Source organism: Pyrgilauda ruficollis, unplaced genomic scaffold (genome assembly GCF_017590135.1).
Source record: "Pyrgilauda ruficollis isolate IOZ18807 unplaced genomic scaffold, ASM1759013v1 scaffold15, whole genome shotgun sequence".
Lineage (NCBI taxonomy): Eukaryota > Metazoa > Chordata > Aves > Passeriformes > Passeridae > Pyrgilauda > Pyrgilauda ruficollis.
The window spans coordinates 8,735,499-8,760,292 of record NW_024513654.1 but is presented as its reverse complement, the minus strand read 5'-3'; the positions used below and the strand labels follow the sequence as shown (position 1 = coordinate 8,760,292).

General features: G+C 37.5%; 1 protein-coding gene across 4 annotated transcripts in view; it reads left to right on the top strand.

Annotated features, from left to right (window-relative positions):
• Positions 1–24,794, top strand: part of VTI1A (vesicle transport through interaction with t-SNAREs 1A) — a 267,292-nt gene that overhangs the window by 138,013 nt on the left and 104,485 nt on the right. For 2 of the 4 annotated variants that reach the window (XM_041461587.1, XM_041461585.1), the window contains 2 exons: positions 17,688–17,758; positions 22,182–22,243. In XM_041461587.1, the coding sequence (XP_041317521.1) occupies positions 17,688–17,758; positions 22,182–22,243 (133 nt within the window). Of the gene's footprint in view, positions 1–17,687; positions 17,759–22,181; positions 22,255–24,794 lie in introns of all 4 variants that reach the window. The other 2 variants (XM_041461589.1, XM_041461588.1) reach the window with 1 other exon arrangement.

Below are 24,794 nucleotides of genomic sequence, written 5' to 3'. Positions count from 1 at the left end.
TTTTGGGAAGCATTCCTGTCCTACAGAACACACGGGTCACCACGCTTTTCTGGTGAGACAGAGAAATGACTTGTAAGAAGCTGTTAGGTTAATTACTGTTTAGAAAAGGGTATTAAATTCAAAGAAGTGTGCAGCACTCTGTTGACAGAATGATGGTTGTTGACAGATTAAAACAACAAAAATATTTTGGAAATTATCCTTCTCCCCTCTTTTTAAATAACACAGCAAATTGGACATGTGAATTTTGACAATGGCTTTTGAGCTGGCAAAATTGAAATGTGCATGAAATCAAGCTGCATTTTAATGCATCAGTTTAAATTAAAAATTAAGAATTTTAGAAATCAGTGATAGAGATCTATGGGATGGTCACTTCTGTTTTTTTTCCCGGGCTGTGACATGGAGCTTAGTGGGTGCTTGCAGTCTGTTTTTTCCAGAGCACCTTATTTTCAAATCAATTGGATCAGCATCACATTTTTAGTGCTCAGTGCTCACAAATGCATCTTCAGACCTCTGTTTACTCAATTACTGTTGTCAGCATTTTTGTCTAAACATTTTGGTTTGTTTTCTGGCAGAACAGTTTCCCCCCCCAGCAGCAGAGGTATGCGGAGTGCTTGCAGAACATGCCGTGTGTGCACCCAGCACATCGTGGCCAACGCAGAGCTTCTGGTCATCAATCATTTGATTGTTCTTTAAACACTGTTTTAACAGGCATTCGTTGTATAAATGGATCAGGTTATTGACCTTTGCCAGCAATTGCTTGCTACATGTCATCGTGGCTTAATGACATTATCAAGGAACATGTTCTGTATTGTAGATACTTTAAAGGGCTCATGCATTGTCTCTCACTAGGACACATGGCTGGCTAAAGTATCTTGAATTAGCAAGTTATTTGATGTCATTATTAAAATATGCAGAGCATTTCCAGCTACTTATGGAATAGGAGGGTGAAATACTTCTCTTTTCTACAAAAGCAAAGCCCAGGGAGAAGAGTTATTTGTCATATTGGAATACTTGTTTTGAAATCCTGCTTCTTTTTTCCTTTACAATTTAATCTTCTATCTAGAATAGAGTGGTGCAGACCTTTGAATATCCTTTGAAAATTGGTTGACTGGTCGGCAGAACTCCAGCTGCAACTCCTCCATGTCTCAGAATACTATAGATCTAATTGGCACTATTAAATCATTACAGCACATAATAGATGGAACTTCTGACTAAATCATCTGTGTTTTTAATGATGATAAGAGTTTTTAAATTAGAATAGATACAACATCCTTTGTTTATTCCTGTGGTGTAGGAAGGTTGTTAACTGTAATGGCTGATCAATTTAAAAGAGGGAAAGTAGCCAGTATTCTATAAATTCTCTCTACTGGTTAAAATTTAAGGTGGCACTGAGTTTTCAAATCACAAATTGTGAAACTAAACTCTTAAATTGACTCTTTGTAAATTTTTCCAGTATGTGGACCTACAGTGGCTTCTGTAGCTCCTCATGTTCCAGTCTTAAAGGCAATTTTCTCTCCAACAGAAAGAATATGCTTATCACACAAATTGGACACTCTTGTAATTCTAGTTTTTCCTTGACTGTTGGATTGAAATTCAGATTCTGCATGAACCAGAGGGTTCTTAAAGCTTAAAAATTGGTATTAATCAATAATTTTCATGCCATTGCTAGAAAATAATTAAGTATCATTACTTTCATTTTATAGTGGAGAGAGACTCAGGCATGCTGGTAGCCTACATATAGCCAAAATTCGGATGTTACTCTCCTGTTCTGTAGTAGTTTCTCTTATAATCCAGAAAAACCTTTTTTTGTAATGTAAGGATCTTGCTGTTGTAATAATTAGTCAACCTAGTCTTGGTCTTTGCTTTTCCCCCACTGGTTGTCTGAGACCCTGTTCTTGAGTATCCCAGATTCACTTCCTAAATTGTCTTCATGTTCCAGTCAGTTCTTTAACTTTTGTCTTGCTTTTCTTTCCATTGCCACAGCAAAATATCTTCTTGTGTCTTTTAATTTTAATGGTGCTTATTACCAAGTTGTCCTTATACTTATTAACAGCTTTCTGGTGAAAAGATGGAATATAAATTTTTTATAATTATGGTCTTGTAGAAAAGTGGGAGTAAGGTCAGAATAGTGAATTCTTACCCTTCTGACTTCTGGTGACATCCTTCTTTTGTCAGCTTCTGAGCTGAAAAAAAAAAATGGTAATAAGACTTTTTACTCTTGGACATATTGTAGAGATCTCTGTATTAATAGCTACCCCACATTTTTGTAGATTTTAAGATCTAGGAGGAGAACAACAAGTATTTGTCGAGGTGTTCTGCACTGAGGCCATAGGAATGCAATAGTTAATTTTGGAATAGAGAAAGTATTCCTACCATAGACTGTAAACCAGGTGTAGCTGCAAGGAGGTGGGGGAGACAACAAGCAGGTATAAAACTGGTTCAGGGGAGGAGAATCAGGACATAAAAGCACTATTTGAGAGTTTCTTCTAAGTAAATCTCCTCACAGCAGTCCCCAGTTCTTTTTCGCCAGGGTTACATTTGATTGCTGGCTTTGACAGCTCACTGCTGGCAGTAGGTTTCAAAAATGTCTAATCCAGCTGGATTGTTCTGTCTTCACATTTCCTTCCTACATCAAGAGTGTGTACTATTACAGAAAAAAAAAAAAAAAAAAAGAAAGAAACAAGGAGACAGAAAAAAAACCTGGTTGCTTCCATTATGGGATTTAAGATAAAACAGAAAATATAAACTTAATAATTAAAGCCATGAAGGCTGTGGTGATGTTTTGTTTTGTTTGGGGGGCAGGAGGAGAGAAAGCAAAAGCTCACAACGCATCCTTAACATCTTCAAGATAGATTCAGAGCTGTGATTTCAGCCCCGAGACCTAACAAACATCGCATACAGAGTGCAGTAAATGCAGTATTCATAAATGTATATGCTCTTTGTGACTTCATGTCAGCAGGGTTCTGTAGACCCTCATTTGTATCAAATAAACTTCAAATGGTAAAGAATACGTGCCAGCCAGGGACGAGCATCACTTTGAATTGTTCCTTGTGTATCGTTGCTGAAATGGGAAACATGGCTGGCTTCCTGTTTGTCAGGAGTGAAAAACAGGCACATCTTCTGTAATTATTAGTAATAGTGTCAATTTAATAAATTATTCACTCGTGACAACAAGATTTACATTCTGTTTGCTGATAGCTTGTGGGGGATAGTGTTTGCTTTAGGAAGGTAAAACCTCACAGTAATGCAGTGTACATCATCAATCCCTGTGTCACACCTGCTCTGAAACACTGGAGACAAGTGGTGCTAACTTGTTTCTTACTGTACCTTCCTCCTCCCCTGTGGATGATACTCTCATGGGCTCACTCGATTTTCTGCTATTGCTTACGCATCTGGGACTAGACATTTAGAAATTCAGCTAACACACAGGCTATGGTTGTGCCTGAGATTTCCATGGACTGTGAAGAAAATATTATCCCTGGTATATCAATTGACAAGAGAAGCCAGACCAGAGATTGCAAGAGTGGGATGAGGTGATGAGCTGTTTATGCTCAGCTCCTTTCAGTCATGGCAGCATGGGATAAAGTGCAGAAATGCTTGAGTAAAAATTTAACAGGTGAATGATATCTGAGCTGAGAGAGGAATTAATATGCTGATAGACAATGAGAGAAGTCAGACCATGAAGGGATTGGCTACAAAAGGAATGTAGCTATTGTTTCATGTGCTGAACTGGGGAGAGACAGTGGCATGACAGAAAAAGACCAGTATGATAGTGAAAAACAGTGTTTGTAGCAAAGTTCTAGATTATTGTAGGTGGTGCATAGATTTTTTTTGTCAAGGCTAAAACAAAAGTGTGTGATAATATAAATAAAGGGTGAGAGCTTAGAAGAGGGTTTTAGGAAAGGAGTGGCTGGGACCAGTCTGTTTCCTATTGATGTAATGCAGAAAGAATCAGAGAGCTTGTCCAAAATGCAATGATGGAAAAAAAAGAACTGAGTAAAAAAAGCTGCTGAGGCTGGGTAGAAAGGAAGACAATCATGTTGCAAGTCATGAGAATAGATGGTGTGGAGACATGTTGGGGGACAAAGAATTGCTGTGTTGTGTTGAATTTGAGTTGAAGGCTGAGGAGTGACAGAGATGGGAGAGAGCAGTGTAGCAGGGAGGCAAATCTGTCCCTTATTAAATAGTAACTGAGTTGGTGCATGAGATTTTTCCAGCCATAAATCAATTGCAGATCTGTGGGGGGGGAAAAGAACCAAAGCCAGCCCTCCCAGAAAGGGCAGGAGCCTGGGTGCAGAGGGAGGAGAAGATTTCAAGGGGGAAAGCCTGACCAGTTGTGCCAAAGGCACGTGTGAGCTTCTCTCACCCACCAGCTCCCCATCTGGGAAATTTCCCTGTCCCTCCATCCATCCTAGTGTTTAGCTGGAGGAGCTGGCTCCCACCAGGTCAAGCCTACACTGGTTTGGGCTGGGATTTCCAAAACACTGCTTTTCTCCTAGATTGTCTCTAGGTTAGGGGGTTTCTGAGAGAAACCCCCAAGGCTGTCGTGATAGTTTGAAGTTGAACAAGAGATGCCAGAAAATTCTGATTGTTTGCTGTAAGATGTCCTAGTAACAGAAGCTAGGCAGCATGTGGGCATTTGCTTGTTTCAGTGGAATTCTAGTAGAAACATTATTTACCCCTGTTTTACAGACAGAGTAAATAGGATAAAAGAAATAAGATGACTTGCCAAAAAATCAAATAAGAGATCTGTGATCTGCTCATAGTCCCTTGCTTGTAAGTACTCTTTCTTTATTTCTTTGTAATTCAAAAGCAATTAAAGCAATGAAAAGAAATAAAAGAAATTAAATAAAATAGACCCCAGCACATCTTCAGCAATTCCTCTTCTAAAACTTATGATATGGTGTGAAAGAGGTTGAAGCTTTCCTCCTTGATAATACATTAAATAATTATAAAATTTTTATTTCACCCTAAGTAGGAATAATATTTGATTGTCATTTAAACCAGTTCTTTAGAATCCCATAGTTTTACTCAAAATAATCCAAGAACATTTAATAAGTCTTAAAATATTCATAACACACGGAGATCATTACTCTTGAGACCTTTGTACAAAGCAGTGAAGTGTGTTAGACATATGGCAGAAACCTCTTAATTTCTTATTTCTTGCTATGATTATATGGAAGAAAGGAAAATTCTCTGTTCTTTTCCCCATTGCAATCTGCATGCCATTGTTTTATCTGTTGTGGGCCAAAGTCATCTCACACACATGTTCACTGAAGAGCATGGAGTTAATCAGGCTTGAATTTAGCTCTGTAAATATATGCACAATAACAATAAATTCAGTTTTCTGTACAGTATTTCAGATAACAAAAAAGAAGACACAATTTGTTTCTATATCCCAGATGATGTTAACAGCCCAAACTGTGTTGCATGACAGATGCTGGTACCTACCATTTATATTATTGGTAATTATCTGAAGTGGTTAATTGCTGTGGCATTGAGTACTAAGAAAAAAATCAGACAACAATTGGTATGTCCTGCATTGGAAATGTATCCTAAATATCAGAAACCCTGTTACAGTACTTAACTGTATGAAAGAGGATGAAAAATTTTGTTTTAATTAAATTTCGATGTGATTGTCTAAAGTCAAGTGGAACCTCCATGGATTAAATCTAAAATAAAACTGTGGTTGCAGTATATGGTCATAATCCCCAGATCTGTTGTGTTGAAATGACAGTATAATGAGTAGAAGTTAAAATGTCCTCTGCTTTCAAATCCTCATGGTTGTCATTTGATTAAATAATAGTGCATTCTGTTTGATGTCTTGGCTTTATTATTCAGAAGCATTTCAGTATATGTGCCCTACCTTTGTATTATGTGCTCCTGGCAACCAGGTATCCATATAGGTTCTTATTTACACACCTGCAACAGATACACTGCACATTTAACTTGCCTGTGTGCTGCTTGAATATGAAATTTTAATTATTCCTCTTAATTATAGTGCATTCACCAAAAAGAGGGAAATCATTGGTCAGGTACAAAAAGAAACTGCTTAGTATTTGAAGGAATTTGATAATTTTGTTGTAGTTCGTAGCTTGGCAGGTGGTAATAATGCTATGCCAGCACTGTCAAAATATGAAAATTAAAGTGACGATGGGTTTTAATGAAATCCATTTGACAAATATAATTAAGGTGTTTTAATATGAAGCCCTGTAATAAAGACTACCGGTGGACTCCCTGAGGTCCTGACTAATTGTGTAGATTGCTTTTAAGCTTTGAATAGTTTTATTGGATAATGAACTGTTAAGAAGTGTTAGATCTTTCTTAAGCAGAATTTGGTTTGAAAAAGAAGAGGAGAGACAGGCCTGAGGTGTGGCATTTTAAACATAATTAGAAGAGAGATTTAAGTTAACATCTTTGATCTTGCTGTCAGTTTTTGATTAGAGCTGTAAATGCTTTAATCAAGTGCAGTGTAGTCATTACATTTCTAACTGTTTTTAAACTGCGAAATTACTGAGACACTGACATCGGTTTAACACTTCTTGAGAATTTCCAGCAAAGTTATGTTTGTAAACTGGGTGTTTGCATTAAATTGTCATTCTGCAATAATTTAACAATTCAATAGATCATGGGATAATTATATTTTGGGGTTCGAATAATCTAAAAACCCCTTATTAGATTAAATGTAGTGTTCTGTAGTTGAGGAGAGTGGGCCACTTCAGATTTCATTTTAAAAATAATTTCTAATCTTAGGGTTTTTCTTTCAATTAAAACTGTATTCAAACTAGTAGTTGTAATGAAAATGAATATATAGGAAGCCAAGTGCAGTATTTAAATGCCTTCTGTAGGAAAATGATTATTTTAATGTTACACACTGTTTGACTAATGTGGATTCCTTCACACCCATTTTAGAGCCAGGGAAGCAGGGGTACAGCAGTGCCTGTACTACAGTACTACGATTCTCTTCTCTCAAATTCCTATCTTGCAACATTAAAGATAGCTTGAAGACATTGCAGAAAGATCAATTTATTATATATATATATATATTTTTATTTTTTTTTACTGGTGTCCAAAACAGCAGTAAAATGTGAAAGTGGCCATGGACTCAGGTCTGTAATGTCAGTGAGGATGTTGGGCTGGATGGTACCTGCCCATAGGTGGCATGACTTGATTTCAAATACAGAACCCAGCAGTTCAGGGCCCTTTCTCAAATCTGACCTTGCCTCCCTGTGTTCTTGATCTTTGAGCATGACAGAAAATCCAGATATTTGTCTCTTTACTGTATGGGCTAAGGGCTGCTAGACATAGTGTTTTACTCATGTTTGTCTTCTAGAAATCAAGAATTAAGGTACAGCAAAGAAAAACACACTAAATCCATTCTGTCTGCAGCATACAGACCATCCACACAAATAAAGTCCAACAGTGGCCTGCCAACAAGTCCCACAAATTTGTTAATGACATCCCACAGCAAACCCCCTGTGCCTTTGGCAGCATGTCCTGCGTGCTGACAAGTCTGGCAGAGCGGGAGAGAGAGGAGATGTCACCCAAGCCTGGGACACCCCCACAGAGGCTGTTCAGCTGGCAGCACTGCTCCGTGGCCCCTGCAGTGCCCATGTCTGTGCCAGCTGCAGTTCAGGGAGCACCCAGGAGCAAGCAGCAGCCTCCCTGCTAATGCTGACCCAAACCCTTGGGGACCCAGGACATTTCCAGTAGCTAGGATGGCACTTGGAGCACTCCAGGCTGCTGCTTTGGGAGCATCCAAGCAGAAGCTGCTGCCCCATGCAGTAAACTGCTCTATTCTGGAGCAGTTTGTGTTTAGTAATCTCCAGGTCTACCCTAAATCAATTCATATAGTGGTAGTCTAATGTACAGGTGCCAGAACTGTTGATAGGTGTTGCTGGGTTGCTCCATTAGAAGAAATCACACTTGTCATCTTAGGCACTTACTGAAAAATCAGGTTTTTCAACAATTTTTTCCTAGCAGGGATGCCTTAGAAACAAATTGTGCCTTTATGCAATAAAGGTCCCATGTAAGTCAACCTCTGAAACACCACCTGAAGAGCTTAACTTGATCCTTAAAATATGAGTCTGCTCTGAGGAGTGCTTCCATTATGGGATAGTCTATTTTTCCATCTCAGCAATTTCCAGAAGAAATATCATTGTTTTTCAAGTACAAGAGTGCAGACTTTTGAATTTTATATACATACATACATATACATATATATATATATATATACACACACACACACACACACACACACACACACAGTGCTGCAAATTCAACCAGGATTTTAAAATTAGTCTGGATTCTTTCCCTTTTGTATACCTCCTGATAACACTGATTTGCAAGGCCATCCAGTATTTTTCATTGTTCCCTCTGAACCTTGCTGTGGATTTAGTGAGGCAGTGGTTTTCTCAGCATTACTCTGTGTGTAATCAAAGGCAACATTGCAGATGGAAATAACTAGCACTTAGCTCATGTGTGTGAAAAAGCAGCAGAATCCATAGCTGCACTGCTCCTGCAGGGTAAAAAAAAAAAAAAAAAAGAGAGAGAGAAAAAAAAAAGAAAAACAAAAAACAAAGGAAATATAGCTTGAGATGGGAGCTGTAAGTGGAGGAAGACTGTAACAAGTGTGCTGGGTAAGGAGCACCAAGATGTTTTTCTTGATGATTTGTCCTTTTGGTGCAGGTTTTTTAATTGCTGTATATTTCAAATGAACACAGATTCTAGTTGATGGATATACATATCACAACGTAGAAAACCAAAATTCAAAATATAATAAAATGCACAATCTACTTAAGTTCATCACCAGACAAAAATAGAGCCAAGTGAGCATTTGCTGGCGATCCTTCCAGAGAATAAAATTCTGGAGTAGGGCTGGAACTGGAACTGCAGTCAGCCCAATAAGTTACAGACCCTGTCCCTTCCCTCTGTCCCTTGTCCCTCCATCTCCAAGTAGCTGCTTCAGATCTCCAGAGTCCTGGTAGAAGAAACATTCTTCTCTGCAGGCAAAGCCACCGTGATGATGAAACTGTGGTGCATTGCACATCACGTGGTTCTCTGGTTGTAAGTTGCTCAATAAATTCTCTAACATTGTCTTGAGAGGGTTGTTTTTTTTTTCCTCTCCAAATTGCCACCTCTTTGGAGAGATACTGCATTTTCAAGGGAAAATGAATCTTCATTAGTAATTTGGTACTCATTTTTCTTCCTTTTAAAGGATTTTTTTTTAGTATTGGTAGCAACTTTGAACAATAACTTTCCTCAGGATTCTCTTTGTTATTTTTTATACTTTAGTACTTTCATCCTCCAACTTTGCAATGCATTTCTTTTTAAGGCATTTAGATTTTGAGAGATTCAGTTTGTGAAAAAAATGGGAAACATTGAAAGGATGAGCTAATTAATGTTTCTTCAGGCTATCCAAGGTACACTGTTGTGTTAGAGTTTTGCCCCATTTGTAATTTATGCCTGTTAAAGCTTTATTTTATCATCTATTACTGACTTCTAGGCTTCAGTTTGCACTTACTGGCTGTAACAAGCATTTCATTTTACACGGAGAAAAAATGGGTTTGGTTTCAGTTACTTTTTTACTGTACCTGAAAAAGAGAATGGGATTTGCAAATGATAAATGGGGAAGTTGACTAGCTAACTAATAAAGATTTGTCTTAATCAAGTATGATTTGTCAGAACAGGAGCGCACTGGGGTCAGGGCACACGCAATGAATAATACAGCATTCACTGGAGAGAAGGACCAGGCAAAAGGCCTCATAAATATGCTGCTATTACCCACTGCTAATTCGTATTCAAAGAGTGAGTTGCACTGAAGCCAGCTCTGAGGTTGCTGAGCTGTTCACCTGCTTCGTGGGCTTTACCATGTTTAAGAAAGTTTATACATTTATATTTTTATATACACACACTGTTTACGGAATGCTTTATTTATGCACAGACCGCTGCACTTTCTGGTCAATGTGTTTAAGCATTATTTATTAATCAGCTTCTTGGTTTGTTTTATTTTTCTAAAGTCTGGGTGCTATTTTATTTCTGGTTTTTGTTGTTTAAATATGAATGTGAATACAGCAGGAGATAGTTCCATTCACATTTGAAATTAATTTCTGAACAGTGCAAGAAAGGTTAAAGCACTCTTTAGCTGCATGGAAGTATTAGAGATCAAACAGGCACAGACTTCTTGTTCATATTGCCAGCTTTCCTGACTTTCTAATTGACCTGTAGATCCAAGATAAATCTGGTAAATCAGGATGTTGGGAGAAACCTGAACAAGCCCAAATGTAATTTTGTTTGATTCTGGCTTTGCCTTCTGATCATAACTTTGCTTTTTTGCTTCAAGGAGCCTTTTCTCAGATTGAAACAGTTGAAGGATATACTCTTCTCATGGGTCTACTGATGTCCAGATGTGCAAAACACTCTTGTTACTATTGATAAGTTTAAGCTGCATAAGTGGATCATAAAGAATAAGTTCGAAGAATTAATAAATTCTTCCAGTGCTTACAGATTTAACTAGCAGTTTTTGTTCTTCACTCTTCTACCTAAATGTCATATACTGTGGTATGTAGTGGTTATGTAGTTAAATAAGATTGAAAAAAATTCTCACTCCACTCTTCCATTTTAAAACATATTCTTCAATGAATATTCTTCATGAATTTCGAAACATTTTCTTCTCCTTTAAAAACATAATGTAACTTTTTTTGTTTGCTGGTTGCCTAATAGCCTGTCTCATCTATTTTGTGCTCACTCTTATGTCTTGAAGTGCACTTACTGCTTTAAGAATGGATCAGCTCTAGAAATAGGGCCAACTTTACAAGCCTCAAACTGCTCAGTGCAGGAGTTTAAGTCTGTTTTACCTGCTTAAGAATGGATCAGCTCTAGAAATAGGGCCAACTTTACAAGCCTCAAACTGTGCAGGAGTTTAATTCTGTTTTACCTGAACATTTTAAGTCTTTAAAATTACCAGTAATACAGAGTCCAGAGTAATTATTTGTACTGCTCTAAGTTTATAGCAAACTGGGTAGATGATGGAGCACTTTTGATTAAATAATGATTATGAATATAGCCTTAGATGAACCAAAGATCACCATTGTGTCATCTCAGTGCTGTTTGGAGTCACAAGTTTAATTAAATGTCAGTTTGTGGCTCAAGTTTTAGAGGATGTATTTCTGCAACTTAATTTAGATGCAATCAGGATTTTTAATACTCTCCCCTGCTAAACCACTTTCAGACAAGTTCAAGACTGGCAGTACTGCCATGAAGCATCACCCATTCCTGCACCAAGCTCAGAGCGAGCAGGGGCTTCTTCCATCCTGGGAACACTTAAAAAGTAGCAAAAGACACTGAGGGTTGGCTCCCAACTTTGTGTACATTATTAGCGACTGAAAGGGGGGGCAGCAAGTTGTTTACTTATTGATGCACTAAGGAAAGATGTCTTTTTTGCCTTAGAACTTACTTGAAGGAAGAGGGTAGGGGAGGAAGATGCAATGGGAGGAATTCGGAGCAGACAAGCACTGCTGGGCTGGGGCATGGCAAGAACAATGGCCAGCCTGCAATGTAGACAAGTGCTCAGCAGAATCAAAGTCTGCCACCTCCTGTGAATGTTGCTGTGAGGATGTTAGTAAGGGAGCTCAGCTAGGTTGGTGATGGGAGTAGACAGAAAAAAAATACATCAGTTAGTGAGAAATGAGTTGTTTTTTACCAGCAGATTGATGTAAGTTAGGATTTCAGAAAAGGTATGAAACTTTAGAAATGGAAAAAGCAACTGGAGGTGAAGTTACTAGGTCTGTCATCTTTCTTCTTTCTTTATCCTATTTTCTTCTCATTTATCTGCCTTTTTTTTTTTTTTTTTTTTTAACTGGGGAAGGACAAACCAGGCCTGGACCATGGGAGGCGTTGGTTATGAAATGCTCCCAGTTTGTTCTTAAAGGCATGTGGCACCTTCCTCAAATATCTTTTCTTCTTTATTTTGAACAAAACACAAAGACTGAATTCTGATTAGGTGTTCTGGATGTTTTTCTTTCTGGCTTCTCTGACCTCAGTCTCAATGAACCCCTTTTGCTCTTGGCCAATAAAAATAATTTCATGAACATCCATTATAGCTTATAGGGAGACCTTTTCATTTGAAAAATGTTTGTATTTTTTACTTTGCTGGACATCTTGGACTTTGGAAGTTTGGGAAGTTTTTTTAGATGTTACTTGCCTCCACAGTAAGACTGGGCAACTTCTTTTATCCTCTCTTGCAACTGTACTTTTGACAGCTCTGGAAGTGTTGGATGTCCTTGGTGAATGCTGTGGATTGTCAGTGCTCTTTCCACCTGTATGGCATTTTCTTCTGCTGAAGAATCCAACTAATCCCTATGAAAAGTAGCTAATTTTTATTTTATTGTGTTAATTGACCACTTAACAGCATGGAGATTAACATCTTCATGGCGGATTCTTGAGGCATTTGAGTGAAACTCATGTTTCCCTGTTCTGTTAATGCTCTACAAATTGTCTGTCCATTGGCTTATGGCTGTTACATTAGCCTTCATTTATCTGTATTACCCTGTACTTGTTTTTTAATAACCTTAATGGTCTAAATCCTTCTGTTTCTAATTATATCAGCTGTTCATTGTAAATATATGTCAGCTGTGAACTCGGGAATTTATTGGACTTTTACCTGTGTCCCTATACTTCAAGATATGTCATCACTTTCTTTATTAACTTTCTGCTGTCAGAAGCATAAGGTGTTCGACTCAACCCCAAATTCTTCAACTCCTGCGACCTGTATTTTCCAAGTTTGTAAATCTGCTTGCTGTCACCTCTGAACAGTGAGCTTTTAACACTTTCTAGTATTTTTTCCCAGACGCTGCTGTTGATGATTTATCCTAGTCTCCTAAAATCAAAACTTTTAACCTGTCCAAAATGGAGTGGCTTTAGGGAAAAAAAAAAAAAAAAAGCCCCAGCCTGTGTTTCAGCATAGCTTCCGAAAATCTTGTATAAGCTTTTGCTACATCTTCAGAGCATGTGATGTCTCTGTGCAAAGACCACACACAATTGCACTCCCCAAATGGCACTGCTCACTGGCAGGGCTGAGGCTCTCAGGCTGGAATTGTTCCCCACTCCTACTCTGGTCAACACTACTCTGGTTTTTGTAGTGTATTTCATGATTCTGTAGAACAGCCATCTCGATTTCTAACATGATCTTCTGCTTTTCCCAGTGTAAATTAATTTGTCTTTTCCAACCTCTAATTACATAGCTCAGATGCATGCATTGTATATATGATGAGATTGAGCAAATCATATTTCCAGGCATCCTTTCTGTGATTTTGTTTGTTTTAAGCTTTTTTTTTATTTTATTTTAAATCATATCAAGATATCTGCTACATCTTATGACACTTTTATATGTACACACACACACACACACACACACATATATATATATATATGTACACACACATATATATGCAAACACACAGGGTACACTTTGAGAGAAAAAGGGCTCTATAAACTATGTTGGATTATTTTGTTTTTCATATGAAAAGAAAAATGGGGAGTCTATCTTCAAAATTCATAAAAGTGCGTGTTTGTTTATCCTAAAGCCTGGAGAGGCTCATTCTGTGTCATTCCTGTCTCTTGAGTAAAAATATTAGTCATTCTTAGGGCAAAAAAGTATTATTGACTTGTGTGATTAGAAAAAGCTCTTTCAGAATCAGTTTAGCTGATAAAGTACAGAAATTCTTAAATGGCTGGAGGCAAAAAAAAGTAAAAGAAACCAGTCAAGCACAACTTATTTTGCATTCTTGATGTGTGTGTAGGTATTAGAAATCAAACTCTGTGGAAGGTATTAGAAATCAAACTCTGTGGACTACATATGAAATAATTACAATTTGTATGTATAAATACTGCATACAGGTTGCAAGCAAATTCCAAAGGAAGGGCTTATTCAGGAGTGCAAATCATAGCTAGAAGTGATCATTGTCTTTTGGGTTTATCTCAACATGGCTGTTGAAAGCCACGTGCCAATTTGTGCACACATGAAGGGGGAAGTTAGGTTTGCATTTCTTATGTTTGGGAGGGGCTGGTGGGGTTTTTTTTCAAGTGAGGAAAGTTGTATTCATCCTCTAATTAATTTAAGTGTTTAATGATAAGAAATGTTATATTTTTCTTGCATAACATAGTCTAAAAGAACCAGGCACCATTTGTGTTGGACTCACAACATGGCATTTTTGAAGTGCTTGGCACTAAAGAGGATGATTTCCTATTCTTTGTTCAAAAAACCTTTAGGGCAAAATACATTTAGAGCTGTGGATTTTAGCATTCACCATTTAAGGATGATGCTTGTTAATATTATGTACTTTTTCAGAAATATTTTTTTTCTGGCTATCACAGCATTGTTTAAGACTGAGATAATTGCTCTATCGAATATTCCTGCCCTCTGTCAGTACACAGATAATAATGATGTAAATGCATTCACCCTTCTGCTTCTCACAGTTTAGCTGTAATTTTAAAACATAATTTTATGCATCTCTGTGGGAATTTCATTTAGAAGAGGCAGCACCACTCAGTCTTTGGCAGGACTTGGGACTGCACGATACTAAACATTGTCCATACAAAACAACTGAAAGGTTGGCATAATCCCCAAATAATTGACATTGTTAAGATTCTGTGGAAATAACACCATTACTGGCAACAGGAACACCCTTTAGTTTGTGTATTGGTGTTAATTCATGCATCTGCACTACAGTATATCTTACAAACCTGACCTTTTCACATAACTGTAGTAGCTTCTTCAATGACTTGCATTGTAAGTAGGCTGGGAAGATCCATACAGCACCATTGCACTAAAAACATGAATCTGCCACATAGATGAATGTTTTAACTGGAAGGAAAACATCAGAGTTGTGGGGAAACCTGAAAAATGTTAGAAAGCAAGTACATCAAGCTTGTAATTAGCTGTACTGTGGGCTCATGCTACATTTTTCCTAGTCCCAGGTGCTTTCAGTTGCAAACCAAGTGAAGAGACATGTCTTCATTGAGAAGTCTTTATTTTCTCTATGTAATAATATTTTTGTTTGACTGTCTTGACCTTCCAGCTAAAAATCAAGTTTCACTGTCATCAGTGAATTTTCTGAGTAGAATGAGGATATGAAGAGGATAAAGGTGTCAATTTATTTTTGCAAACTTACTGTGAGATTATGTTATCTCCGTCATATCTCTTTGTTCAACTTATGTTGTTATTTTAGCCCAAAAAAGGCCAAAGATCATCAACGAAAGTGCATGTAGAGTAAAGCTACTCCTGTAAAATTGATGATCCGTCCAATTATTTATCTATAGAGGCTGCTGGGAAGAAACGCAACTATCTCAGTTCTCAGACCCCTCTGCTAGGTTGAACTTCATGGCTGAAGGTTTAATCCCTAAGTGTCATATCAACAATTCATTCTGTGATATTCTGGCTGACATGCTCTCCTTCCTTATTTATTGATGTCTTCAGTCATCGACAATGAGAGGAAAATACACTATTCGTCAAAGTGACGGTGTTTTACCCTCACTTACAGTTGATGCTGCTGTCACATTGATGGTTGGAAAATAAACTCAATCATTATAAAAAGCTAAGAGTGTGAACTTGCCAGTGACAGGAAGAAGATGAAAAAAAATATATATATACAAACCCACAGTAACTTGCCTAAAAATTGGTGTAATAAAAAAAAAAACCTGTTCCCTACAAAGATATTTTTGAGCTTTGTTCATGAGATACCAAACCATTTTAGCCATGTGTTTTATACTTATTCCTTTGAAGGAAGATCTATACCTCATACTCCTTTATGTTTGCAAACATACATGTAATTTTTAGCACTAAATACACTTTTTATCATTTCACCTCATGCTACTAGGTTGGCAATTTGTTGATTTTTTCCCCCTCTCTTTTAAGAGATTTTGCTTTGTTTTTGTTTTTTTTTCTCCCCTGGATTATATGTTTAAGAGATTTTGCTTTGTTTTTGTTTTTTTTTTTTTTTCTCCCCTGGATTATATTGAACACATATTTCTGTTTGTGCATTACAGTATTTTGAGTGCTTTAATGAGGAAAAGCTCAGTATAGTTCCATCCTGTAAGTCCTTTGACATGCAAACATAAGCAAGGCTCTTGTGAATCACTTTCTGAGGCTGCCATTTGTGTAACTGCACTGCACTGTGCAGCCTTTTAAACTCCAAAACCATGTATCTTACCACATTTCACCTTTGGGAGGCATTGTATATACAGCTAAAAGTAAAGAGCAGTGAGCCAAGAGGGACAAGATAGCATAATGAGGATGTCAATTTGTGGTCAGAGGAAATATTTATCTTACTTGTACTATACTTGGCAACTGATAGAGAAATATATATGTAATGAATTTCCTCAGACTTTATCTGGCAGACTGTGTACCTTGTGTTAAATGGATTTAAAAATAACATTGCTTGTCTCAAACTTTTAAAGTTTGAGGTGATTCTGCTTTGGATTGTTCCTTGAAAATAGACTGTATCTATTTAAAAAATCGTAATCACGTTTGCTAACATATTGGTGATTTTTTAATGATCCATTTCTGAAGGCTCCTTGAATAATGACATTTAGGATCCCACTCGCTCACCAGAACAAAAGCAAGGCACTTTTTTTGTTGTTTAGCGGGGGAAAAGCCATGTTTTTGTAGTTTTACTGTTTTGGTTTGTATCTCTGGTAAGCCTGCTAAGTACCCTAAATGAATGTGCACAGAAATGCTGGTTGTCTCACACGTGCTGTGTGTCCTGAGGCAAAGCTACAGCTGCTTCAGCTCCTTCTGCCTGCTTCCCCATCTGTAAAATGGGAATGATTTAACTTATTTTTCTCCTTCAGGGAAATACAGGAAGGGTTTCTTAATATTTCTATAGAGCTTTGAAGATTAAAATCTCTTCTCTATACTTGCTGCTAATATTTCAGTGTTAGAGAAGCATTTGATTGAAGCTGTTTGAAGAGTAAAGTTTTGGCATCTTCCGTTGTCTTTGTACCATATCTTGAGGCCTCTCCACTATAATTTTGCAACCTTTGGTTCAGCGTGAGCTGCGGAAACAAGCAAGCCCTGTGTAAACAAACGGTGAGGACTATAAATTAATGTCTCTGTCTGCTGTTGAAAACATCAGGAGATTACAGCCTATCTCTAAGCCAGCCAGGAACAGTCCATGGTGGAGCAAAGCAGGCACCAGTAACTGGGCTGAGCCTGAAAAAGCTTTCATTTAAGCATCAATGGTAAATGCTGAGAGACACTGAGAGAGGTTTTCTTCTAATATGAGTTCTGTGTCTTTAGATGTACAAGGATGGCTGGTGTTTTAGCAAAGCCTTACTGACTTCCTTGGGCTTAAGGAACAGATAGGAAGTATGAGCACCCAGCATCTACAGCAAGTCTGAAAGTCTTCTTGCCTTTGTTTCACAGATCAGAGGTCAGCATCAATTCCCTGGGTGTAGACAATCTCAAGAGGCTGCAGAGGGGCAGTTTCTGGTTTGGTTTGCTTCTTCAGTTTTATGTTGTTTGAAAAACTTAAAATTGAATACAATGATGTATTCCTCTTTGCAGTTAGGAGGAGTGATTAGGCTACCACATGTGTTAAGTGCTCTTGTTAGAATCTAACTTGGCATTTTAAGGCCTTGCAGTCACAAGCTGTATTTTTCATGATTTACATTTTCATTTTTTAATGCAGAGCAGATTGGACAGGAGATGCTTGAAAACCTCAGCCATGACAGAGAGAAGATCCAGCGTGCTCGGGAAAGGGTAAGTTTGATAATAAGTAATTGCTGATTCTGCATTTTATTTGCATTGGGCAAGTTCTTTGTGCATGCAAAAACAATCCAGATGAGATATAATCACCATCTGCAGTGGAGAACTTACAAAGTGTCTTACATAGGCCACATCCTGCCAAGTCTCTCTGATGGGGAGTCACACTGTAGTCACCAAATCTGCTGCTGGGAGCAAATTTTCTGTCACTATCACAGTTAGGTCAGTGTTCTGTCCTTTGAAGGGTTTGTTATACTGTCCATTCCAATGACTACGTGAGCTTCCTATGAAACAGTTCAGTATCATAAGTGAGCTTCTAATAGTTGAGCAACCTTACTCTGTGTAGCTGCAGGTGCAAACAACAGCCCCTCGGGCAGGTCTGTGTGAGGAGCAGGTACTGCTGCTCTGTCTCTGCAGCCAAGGCAACATATCTGTGATCTGTGTCACTTCTGGCTCCCGTGGCTTCCATGGGGATCAGCTCCACGTGCAGACTTAATGGAGATGCTCAGAAGCCCATCCCATCCGGTGTGTACAAGTGCTCTGACCTTCCATGTGGGAACCCAGCCTCTCTGTCTCTGGTTTCTGCTCACAGAACCAGGACTTTCTGTCCATCACCTGTTGTTCAGATACTTTCCCAAGTGTCCAATTTTAACAAAGCCAGGCTCTCCCACACATCTCTTAACTGACCAGTGGCATTTCAGAGAAACTCCTTTACCTGTCACGGGGAGTTTCTTCACTTGGATAGCTTTAATTAGTAAAGCTTCCTATAACAGTATTAATGTGGCATTTTCTGCCAGCTGTACCAGTTGCTTTCTGAAGTGCTGGGCATTAGCTACTTTAAAACACTAAATATAGCTAGATCACTAAATGTAGCTAAGAATTGTGAGGATTGACCAAGTTTTGTTCTGGCAATTTGGAGTCATATTTCACTTCCACTTCTTATATCCCCAGTGACTGCTGAGTCTGAAATGCTTTTCTGTTTATAGCTGGACAAATAAAATGTAGGCAATAGAGATAAATGCCATGTATTCCTTTCTGCTCATCCTGTATATCCCAGGGATGTAGTTCTGATCACTCAGTGTGCTCATGGTTCCTAGCATAACTTTTTCTTTTCATTTCTTTCCACCTGAGGAGCAAATTTCTTTGAAGGCAACACCTGTAAGATGCAAAGAGCAAGATTAAAAATAAGAAGGATATTCTAGGAAAGTGTAGTACATGCATACTCCACCAAAATGCAGCAAAAAAACCTCTTGTCATAATGGAAGATCTCAAACTCCAAGTTTTTTATCAGGGGCCACTTAAATATTTAAAAATACTTAAAATATTTTCTTCAGGGAATTCAGAAAAGTTCTTCAGTGGAGCCACATGGCTCTACCTGTTCCAGCTGTCTGTGTACGCTCAGATGAACATTCAGGGGAGATCTTAGATAATTTAGCTAGTTTTTCATTTTCTAGAGATTTTGAAAGACCAGAACAGAGGGTGCTTTATAAATGCATGATAGCTGTACATTAAATATGTGGAGTTATTATCTTATCAACCAGGGAATAAACTTGTTTTCTGGAATGAAATAGTTACCATGAGTATAATGGTCAGCTTTAACAGTTCAATGTTGAGAAAACGAGGAAAATTATTTTTTATAAGCAAAATATAAATAAGTTAATATCTCAATGGTCTGGTTAAATTTACATATATGAATTTTCCTGTCTGTAGAGTAAAACTCGTATTTTCTTCTGAAGGCAAAGAGAAGGGACAAAAGCTCTGCTACGAGTCAAATAGGTTAACTGGATTATACAGGACATTAAAAGATGCAATGTCTTTTAGGAAAACCTCCAAATTTGTCTAAGGCAGACAAGATATCAATGCCAGCATCTTGTTCATCTTCCTGTTTTCTCATTATTATTCTTAATATTATCTTTAAAAACCATGTAGAGCCACCATTGCTAATATCAAAGCCTGTTTCAAAATGTTTTCACTACAACAGTGCTGTGAAACACATGCTGGTTAAGAGGTTCACATTCCACCAGTTCCATTCCACAATTCTGTGGTGTGCTGGTATTGGTAAAGAAATGGTGGAAGAACTGCAATCAGATAATTCAGTTTTAAATGAAAACAAACTTACAGTTTGAAACTCTTCCTGTGGGGTTTTTTTTTTTTCCTTCTGCCAGAGGAGGAAGAAAAGGTGTTTTCTTAGCATTCTCTTGGGAGGTAGCTAGAGATCTTCCAACTATGTGTGTACGTGTTTGTTTCTTTTTTAATGTTTCTTTTGCTTATTTTGTGGGTTTTTTATTATCGTAAAAACATGAGGTCGTCTTGCTTAGAGGAGTTTGTCAAACCCCTAAGATTCAGCTTCCCCTTCCTAACTATCAGCACTGATTCTAGCTGTCAGGTAGAATCCTGCAGCAAGAGAGGAAAGTTAGGATCAAACATTTAATGGTAAAAAGGAGAGCGCTGCTTTTCTGTGAAAAGGGAGGAGAAGCCCCAAGTGTTAAATGCATCTTTATGAATAATAAAAGACCAATGTAAAGCATACATTTGTACTTCAGATTCCCTTCTAGCATAGATAAGAACTTGGCTTTTTAATGAGCCTTTTAAAAATTATTGTGACGTTTTTTCTGCTGTTACTTGTGTCAAACCGGGCTAAACTGCTTTTCTGGAGCTTGAATTGTCTAGATGAATCAGGAAAATATGAGGGAATGGCCTCCCTGGAATATAATACTCATCTTTGTTCCATCATAGCACATAATTACAGAGATCTGAGAGTTAGTGCAAGCCTTCCCACTGAATATGATATTGCTAAGAGCAAGACTTGATTGGTGTTATCCAGTCCCAGCTTCTACTTGGTATTTTCATAATAGCTTTTAGAAGAATAAGGAGGAAATTTATGCAAAAAGGTTATGTGACACTGATTGTCACATCACCTACTGATTTCAGTAATAAACGTTAAATCTGGCAGTAAATATTTACAGTATTGTGCTCCAGAATAGAGACTGGGTTTAATATTGCTGCTGTTCAAATATTCAAGATATAATAGTGGTTTGTTATGGTGAAGGTGATTTGTTATTGGAAGACTGCCACTCTCCTTGGCAGTGTTACTGTTTTGATGGATTTGTAACACAGGATGTATTTTGTCTACTACAACAAAGTTTTTTTTCAGTAAGAAGTCAATGAAGAAGGTAATCCTTTCAATCTGATTTGATAATGAAGAGGTAAATATTCAGCTTTCACAAGGAGAAGAATGTTTTTATGTATACACACAGCTGTGTTTTGGGACGTGTTAGAAACAGTGGGGTAAATATTCAGCTTTCACAAGGAGAAGAATGTTTTTATGTATGTACACACAGCTGTGTTTTGGGGCGTGTTAGAAACAGTGTTCCCTGCTATTTCATAGCTGAAATAGTCATAATCATTACATTATCTTTTTACAGTAGATTTTGATGTTCTGCTGGTTCCAAGATGTCTAAAATGTTAAAAGATGTCTCTCTTCTAGCTGCCAGTGGCAAAAGAGGTGATAGGAAAGTAACTCCATACTTCCCATTATCTTCTAATTTCTAGATTTCCTTTTTTGGGACACTAATAAACACAAAAAGAGAGGGGACATTTTAATCCCTTTTAAAAAGCAATAGAAATAAACATGAAGTTCATTTGCTTCATAACCTTTCATCTACTCTATTCATTTTTTACCTATTTTACAATATTTTGAGAGCTGTAGGACAAGACAGCTGATTAGGTGTAGCTGTAGGTTTCCTTTGTCCTAATAAACTACAAAAATGGTCGTTTCAGTGAGTGAGAGTTCCTTACATTAAAAAACCCACCATATCTACTGTACAGCTATTCCTTCTGTACATGTATATATAATATTCACAAAGCATTTGAGCACCCAGGCCAGAGGTGGCTGCTGTAAGGTCAGTACAAGTTTTATATTTAAGGGGCAGTATAGACATATTTATTTTATACAGAATTGCTAAAGTGATATATTTTGTATTTCTGTTTCTTTCTTTAAACTACAATCTTTGAAAAACAGTGAAAGAAAAATATGTCTTTCTTTTCATAAAGCATCAGGAACATGGTTGTCCCTTCATCCCTTGATCCTTTCACTAGTGTGCACAAACAATACACATGCATGTGGGACTTATGGATTCCAATGTATAGAGCTTCTACCTGCAACCCTTTATTTGTAAAGCTTTTGCTCTTTATCCTGACTCACCTTTGTTGCCTCAATGACTTCCCTTGCCTGGGTTTCATATGTATGTAAGTGAAAACAAGACAAGGTATTTTTAAATTTCAGAGCTTTGGTGTCTTTATGAGCCTGTTGTGTGCTAACCCTGAAGCTAACTGACTCAGATGACTGTGAAACCCCTGTCCTTTGTACAGGCTGGGCTACAGCTGCCTTTTACCTTTAATGGGACTCTTTTCTCCCCAGCTTAGAGAAACAGATGCAAACCTGGGGAAGAGTTCCAGGATTTTGACGGGAATGTTGCGAAGGTAAGGCCAAGGTAGGGATATTTCTGCTCTTTCTTTTTTTCTTCTCTCCCCCCGTGCCTTTATTTTCAATTTTACTTCAATCTCAACATGTTGCTGTTGTCCCTGACTTTTTTTTTTACCCAGGCTGCTATGTACAATGTCTTTAGATGATAGAAGGCTTTGTCATGCCTATGGAAAGAGTTTTCTGAACCTGAAGGACAGCCCTTGTGTAATGATTTCTCATCTTTGTTTGGGGGGGTTTGGATGAAATGTTCTAAAATTAAGGTTTTTTGATGATGATTTTCTATGCTTCCTATTCTTCAGTGATTTCTGTGTTTTGAGGGGGTTTTTTGCCTGTTAAAATGAGAAAGTTGGCAAATGTTTTGGGGCAGCATAAATTCATGTGCAGAGAAAAGGTTAAAATTATCAATTCTGCCTAAATAGATGGGGCAGATACACTGTCAGCCCTTGTGGTTTTAGCATGTTTTTTCCACGCTTTCAATGTTATGAAAATTGTCCCTGGGATCAAAATGAGGTGATATGAAAAGGAAAATTGTGGAATGTCCTAAAACTCTGTGTGGGACTGAAGGGAGGGAGTTATCCATTGATTATTTCTCCCCTTAAATTTGCATCAGTGCATTCTCAGACAGATTTTTTTCAATTAGTGGCACCTCTGGTTATGTGTTCTTTACCCAGTGAAACAGCACCTGAGCTTCTCTGTGATGTCTGTATTTCTGTACATATTCAGTTTCCTAAAGAAGAAAAGCATCCCTCTAATAAGCAGTGCTGGGTGCTAAGAAAGCACAGTTTTAAAGGAGTTTAGTGCATCCTCTGAAGAGTTCAGTCTGAAATTACCCTTGCCTCAGGCTTTTATGTTGTGTGTTTGCCTAATGCACTTTGCTTATTTAAAAAAGGAAAGAAAGAGAAGAAAATTTTAGCAGAGTTGCTGGTTTGTCACTTGGCTTAGGATACGTGGAAACTGGAATTTTTATAAGTTGTTCTTTAGCACAAGCTTTATTTCTCCATACGTCTCCTCAGAAAAATACCTTTGTTAGTTCCTTGTACACCAAATTGGCAAAGGTTAAAGTGACTGAACCTGATGCCTTCATTCCACAGATCTTTTACAATTCCAACTCCAAAATATAACATATAAAATTCTCTGATTAAGAATAATATGTAAATGACACAAGCTAAATTCAAAATCCATGGAGGAAGGAAGTGGCAATTGAAAGGGATGGTTCAGTGGCTGTAGACAATCAAAATAAACTATAAAAAAAATGAAGGCAAAGAAAAGACACCAACCAAACCCAGGTCTCCCCCGGAAGGGCTCTGCGACATGAGCTGTAACGAATATTCTGCATATGTCTCCATTTTGTCAAATCTCATTAAAGAGGTTTCTTGCTTTATGTCAATTGAGCTGTCCGAAAATCATTCATCATTTTAGTGTAAAAAAAATCATGCAGTTATTTAAATAATATCATATTAATGTTAAAGTTCAGCTGTCATTTAATAGTATGGCTTAATCAGACATAGCATTTAGGAAAAATAGTTTTTTCGGGCTTTACTTGGCTTTCAGGTTGGCAGATTCAAATAAGGATTTATGGGTTTCTAAACCAACGTATTCTTTCCATGTTTATGCTTGAGGTACCCCAGCCTTTTTTGCAGCACCCTGTAGTCTGTTATTTTCAATAAAATAAAGTATCTTCTCATATTGTGTTTGAATACATTTGCAAGTAATTTGGAGAAGCTGAAACAAAAACATATGCTGTAACCTTTGACTTTGTTTTGTATTTGGGAATCACAGTTAGGAGTCCTAGTTTATAAGTGTTCCATAAGCCAAATGAAAAATATGATCTTTCTGAGATATACTTGGGCTCTTGTTTTCAGACAAAAGGATTATGTAGTTGAACACCATGATAGCATGTTTCTGTGTGTCAGAACGGCACTGGATTTCCTTTTTCTTCCACAAAAATGCTGAGCTGAGTCACCCATCTAGAAGAAAGTCAGGTTAGGATTTAAGCTCAGGTCAGGTAAATGTGCCAAAAGCAATGCCAGCATAGAAGCAGCTTTCAGTAGACAATTCTCAGGATGTTGTTTAAAACCACGTAATTGATAGACCTACAGTGAATTTAATTTGTTTGTGACTGTTGGGTAGAAGGGTCTAGCATTATCCCAGCCTCAGCATCATCCCAATTTGTTTAGTTACAAGAATAATCATGAAGTACAGACCCCAAGAAATCAGCATGTATTAGATAAATACAACTGCAAGAAATATAATTAGCACAGACTGGCAGTTGTTTCCTAATTTCTGCATACTTCAATACACACCACACAATGTTTTACATAATTACTGGAACCAAGAAAATAAAACACTGGAGGACCATCTCCACATCAATATTATACAGAAAAGGTAATGATAAATTGAACATTGCTCAATGTAGTGGCTGTTCCCACAATATATATTTGCTGATATGCTTGAAGTCATATGCCATGCTAACAACTCTGTGCTTCAAATTAATGCCTAACTCTTTCTAATTTTACTGTCTGGGAAAGGTAAAGCAGCATCTCTTTT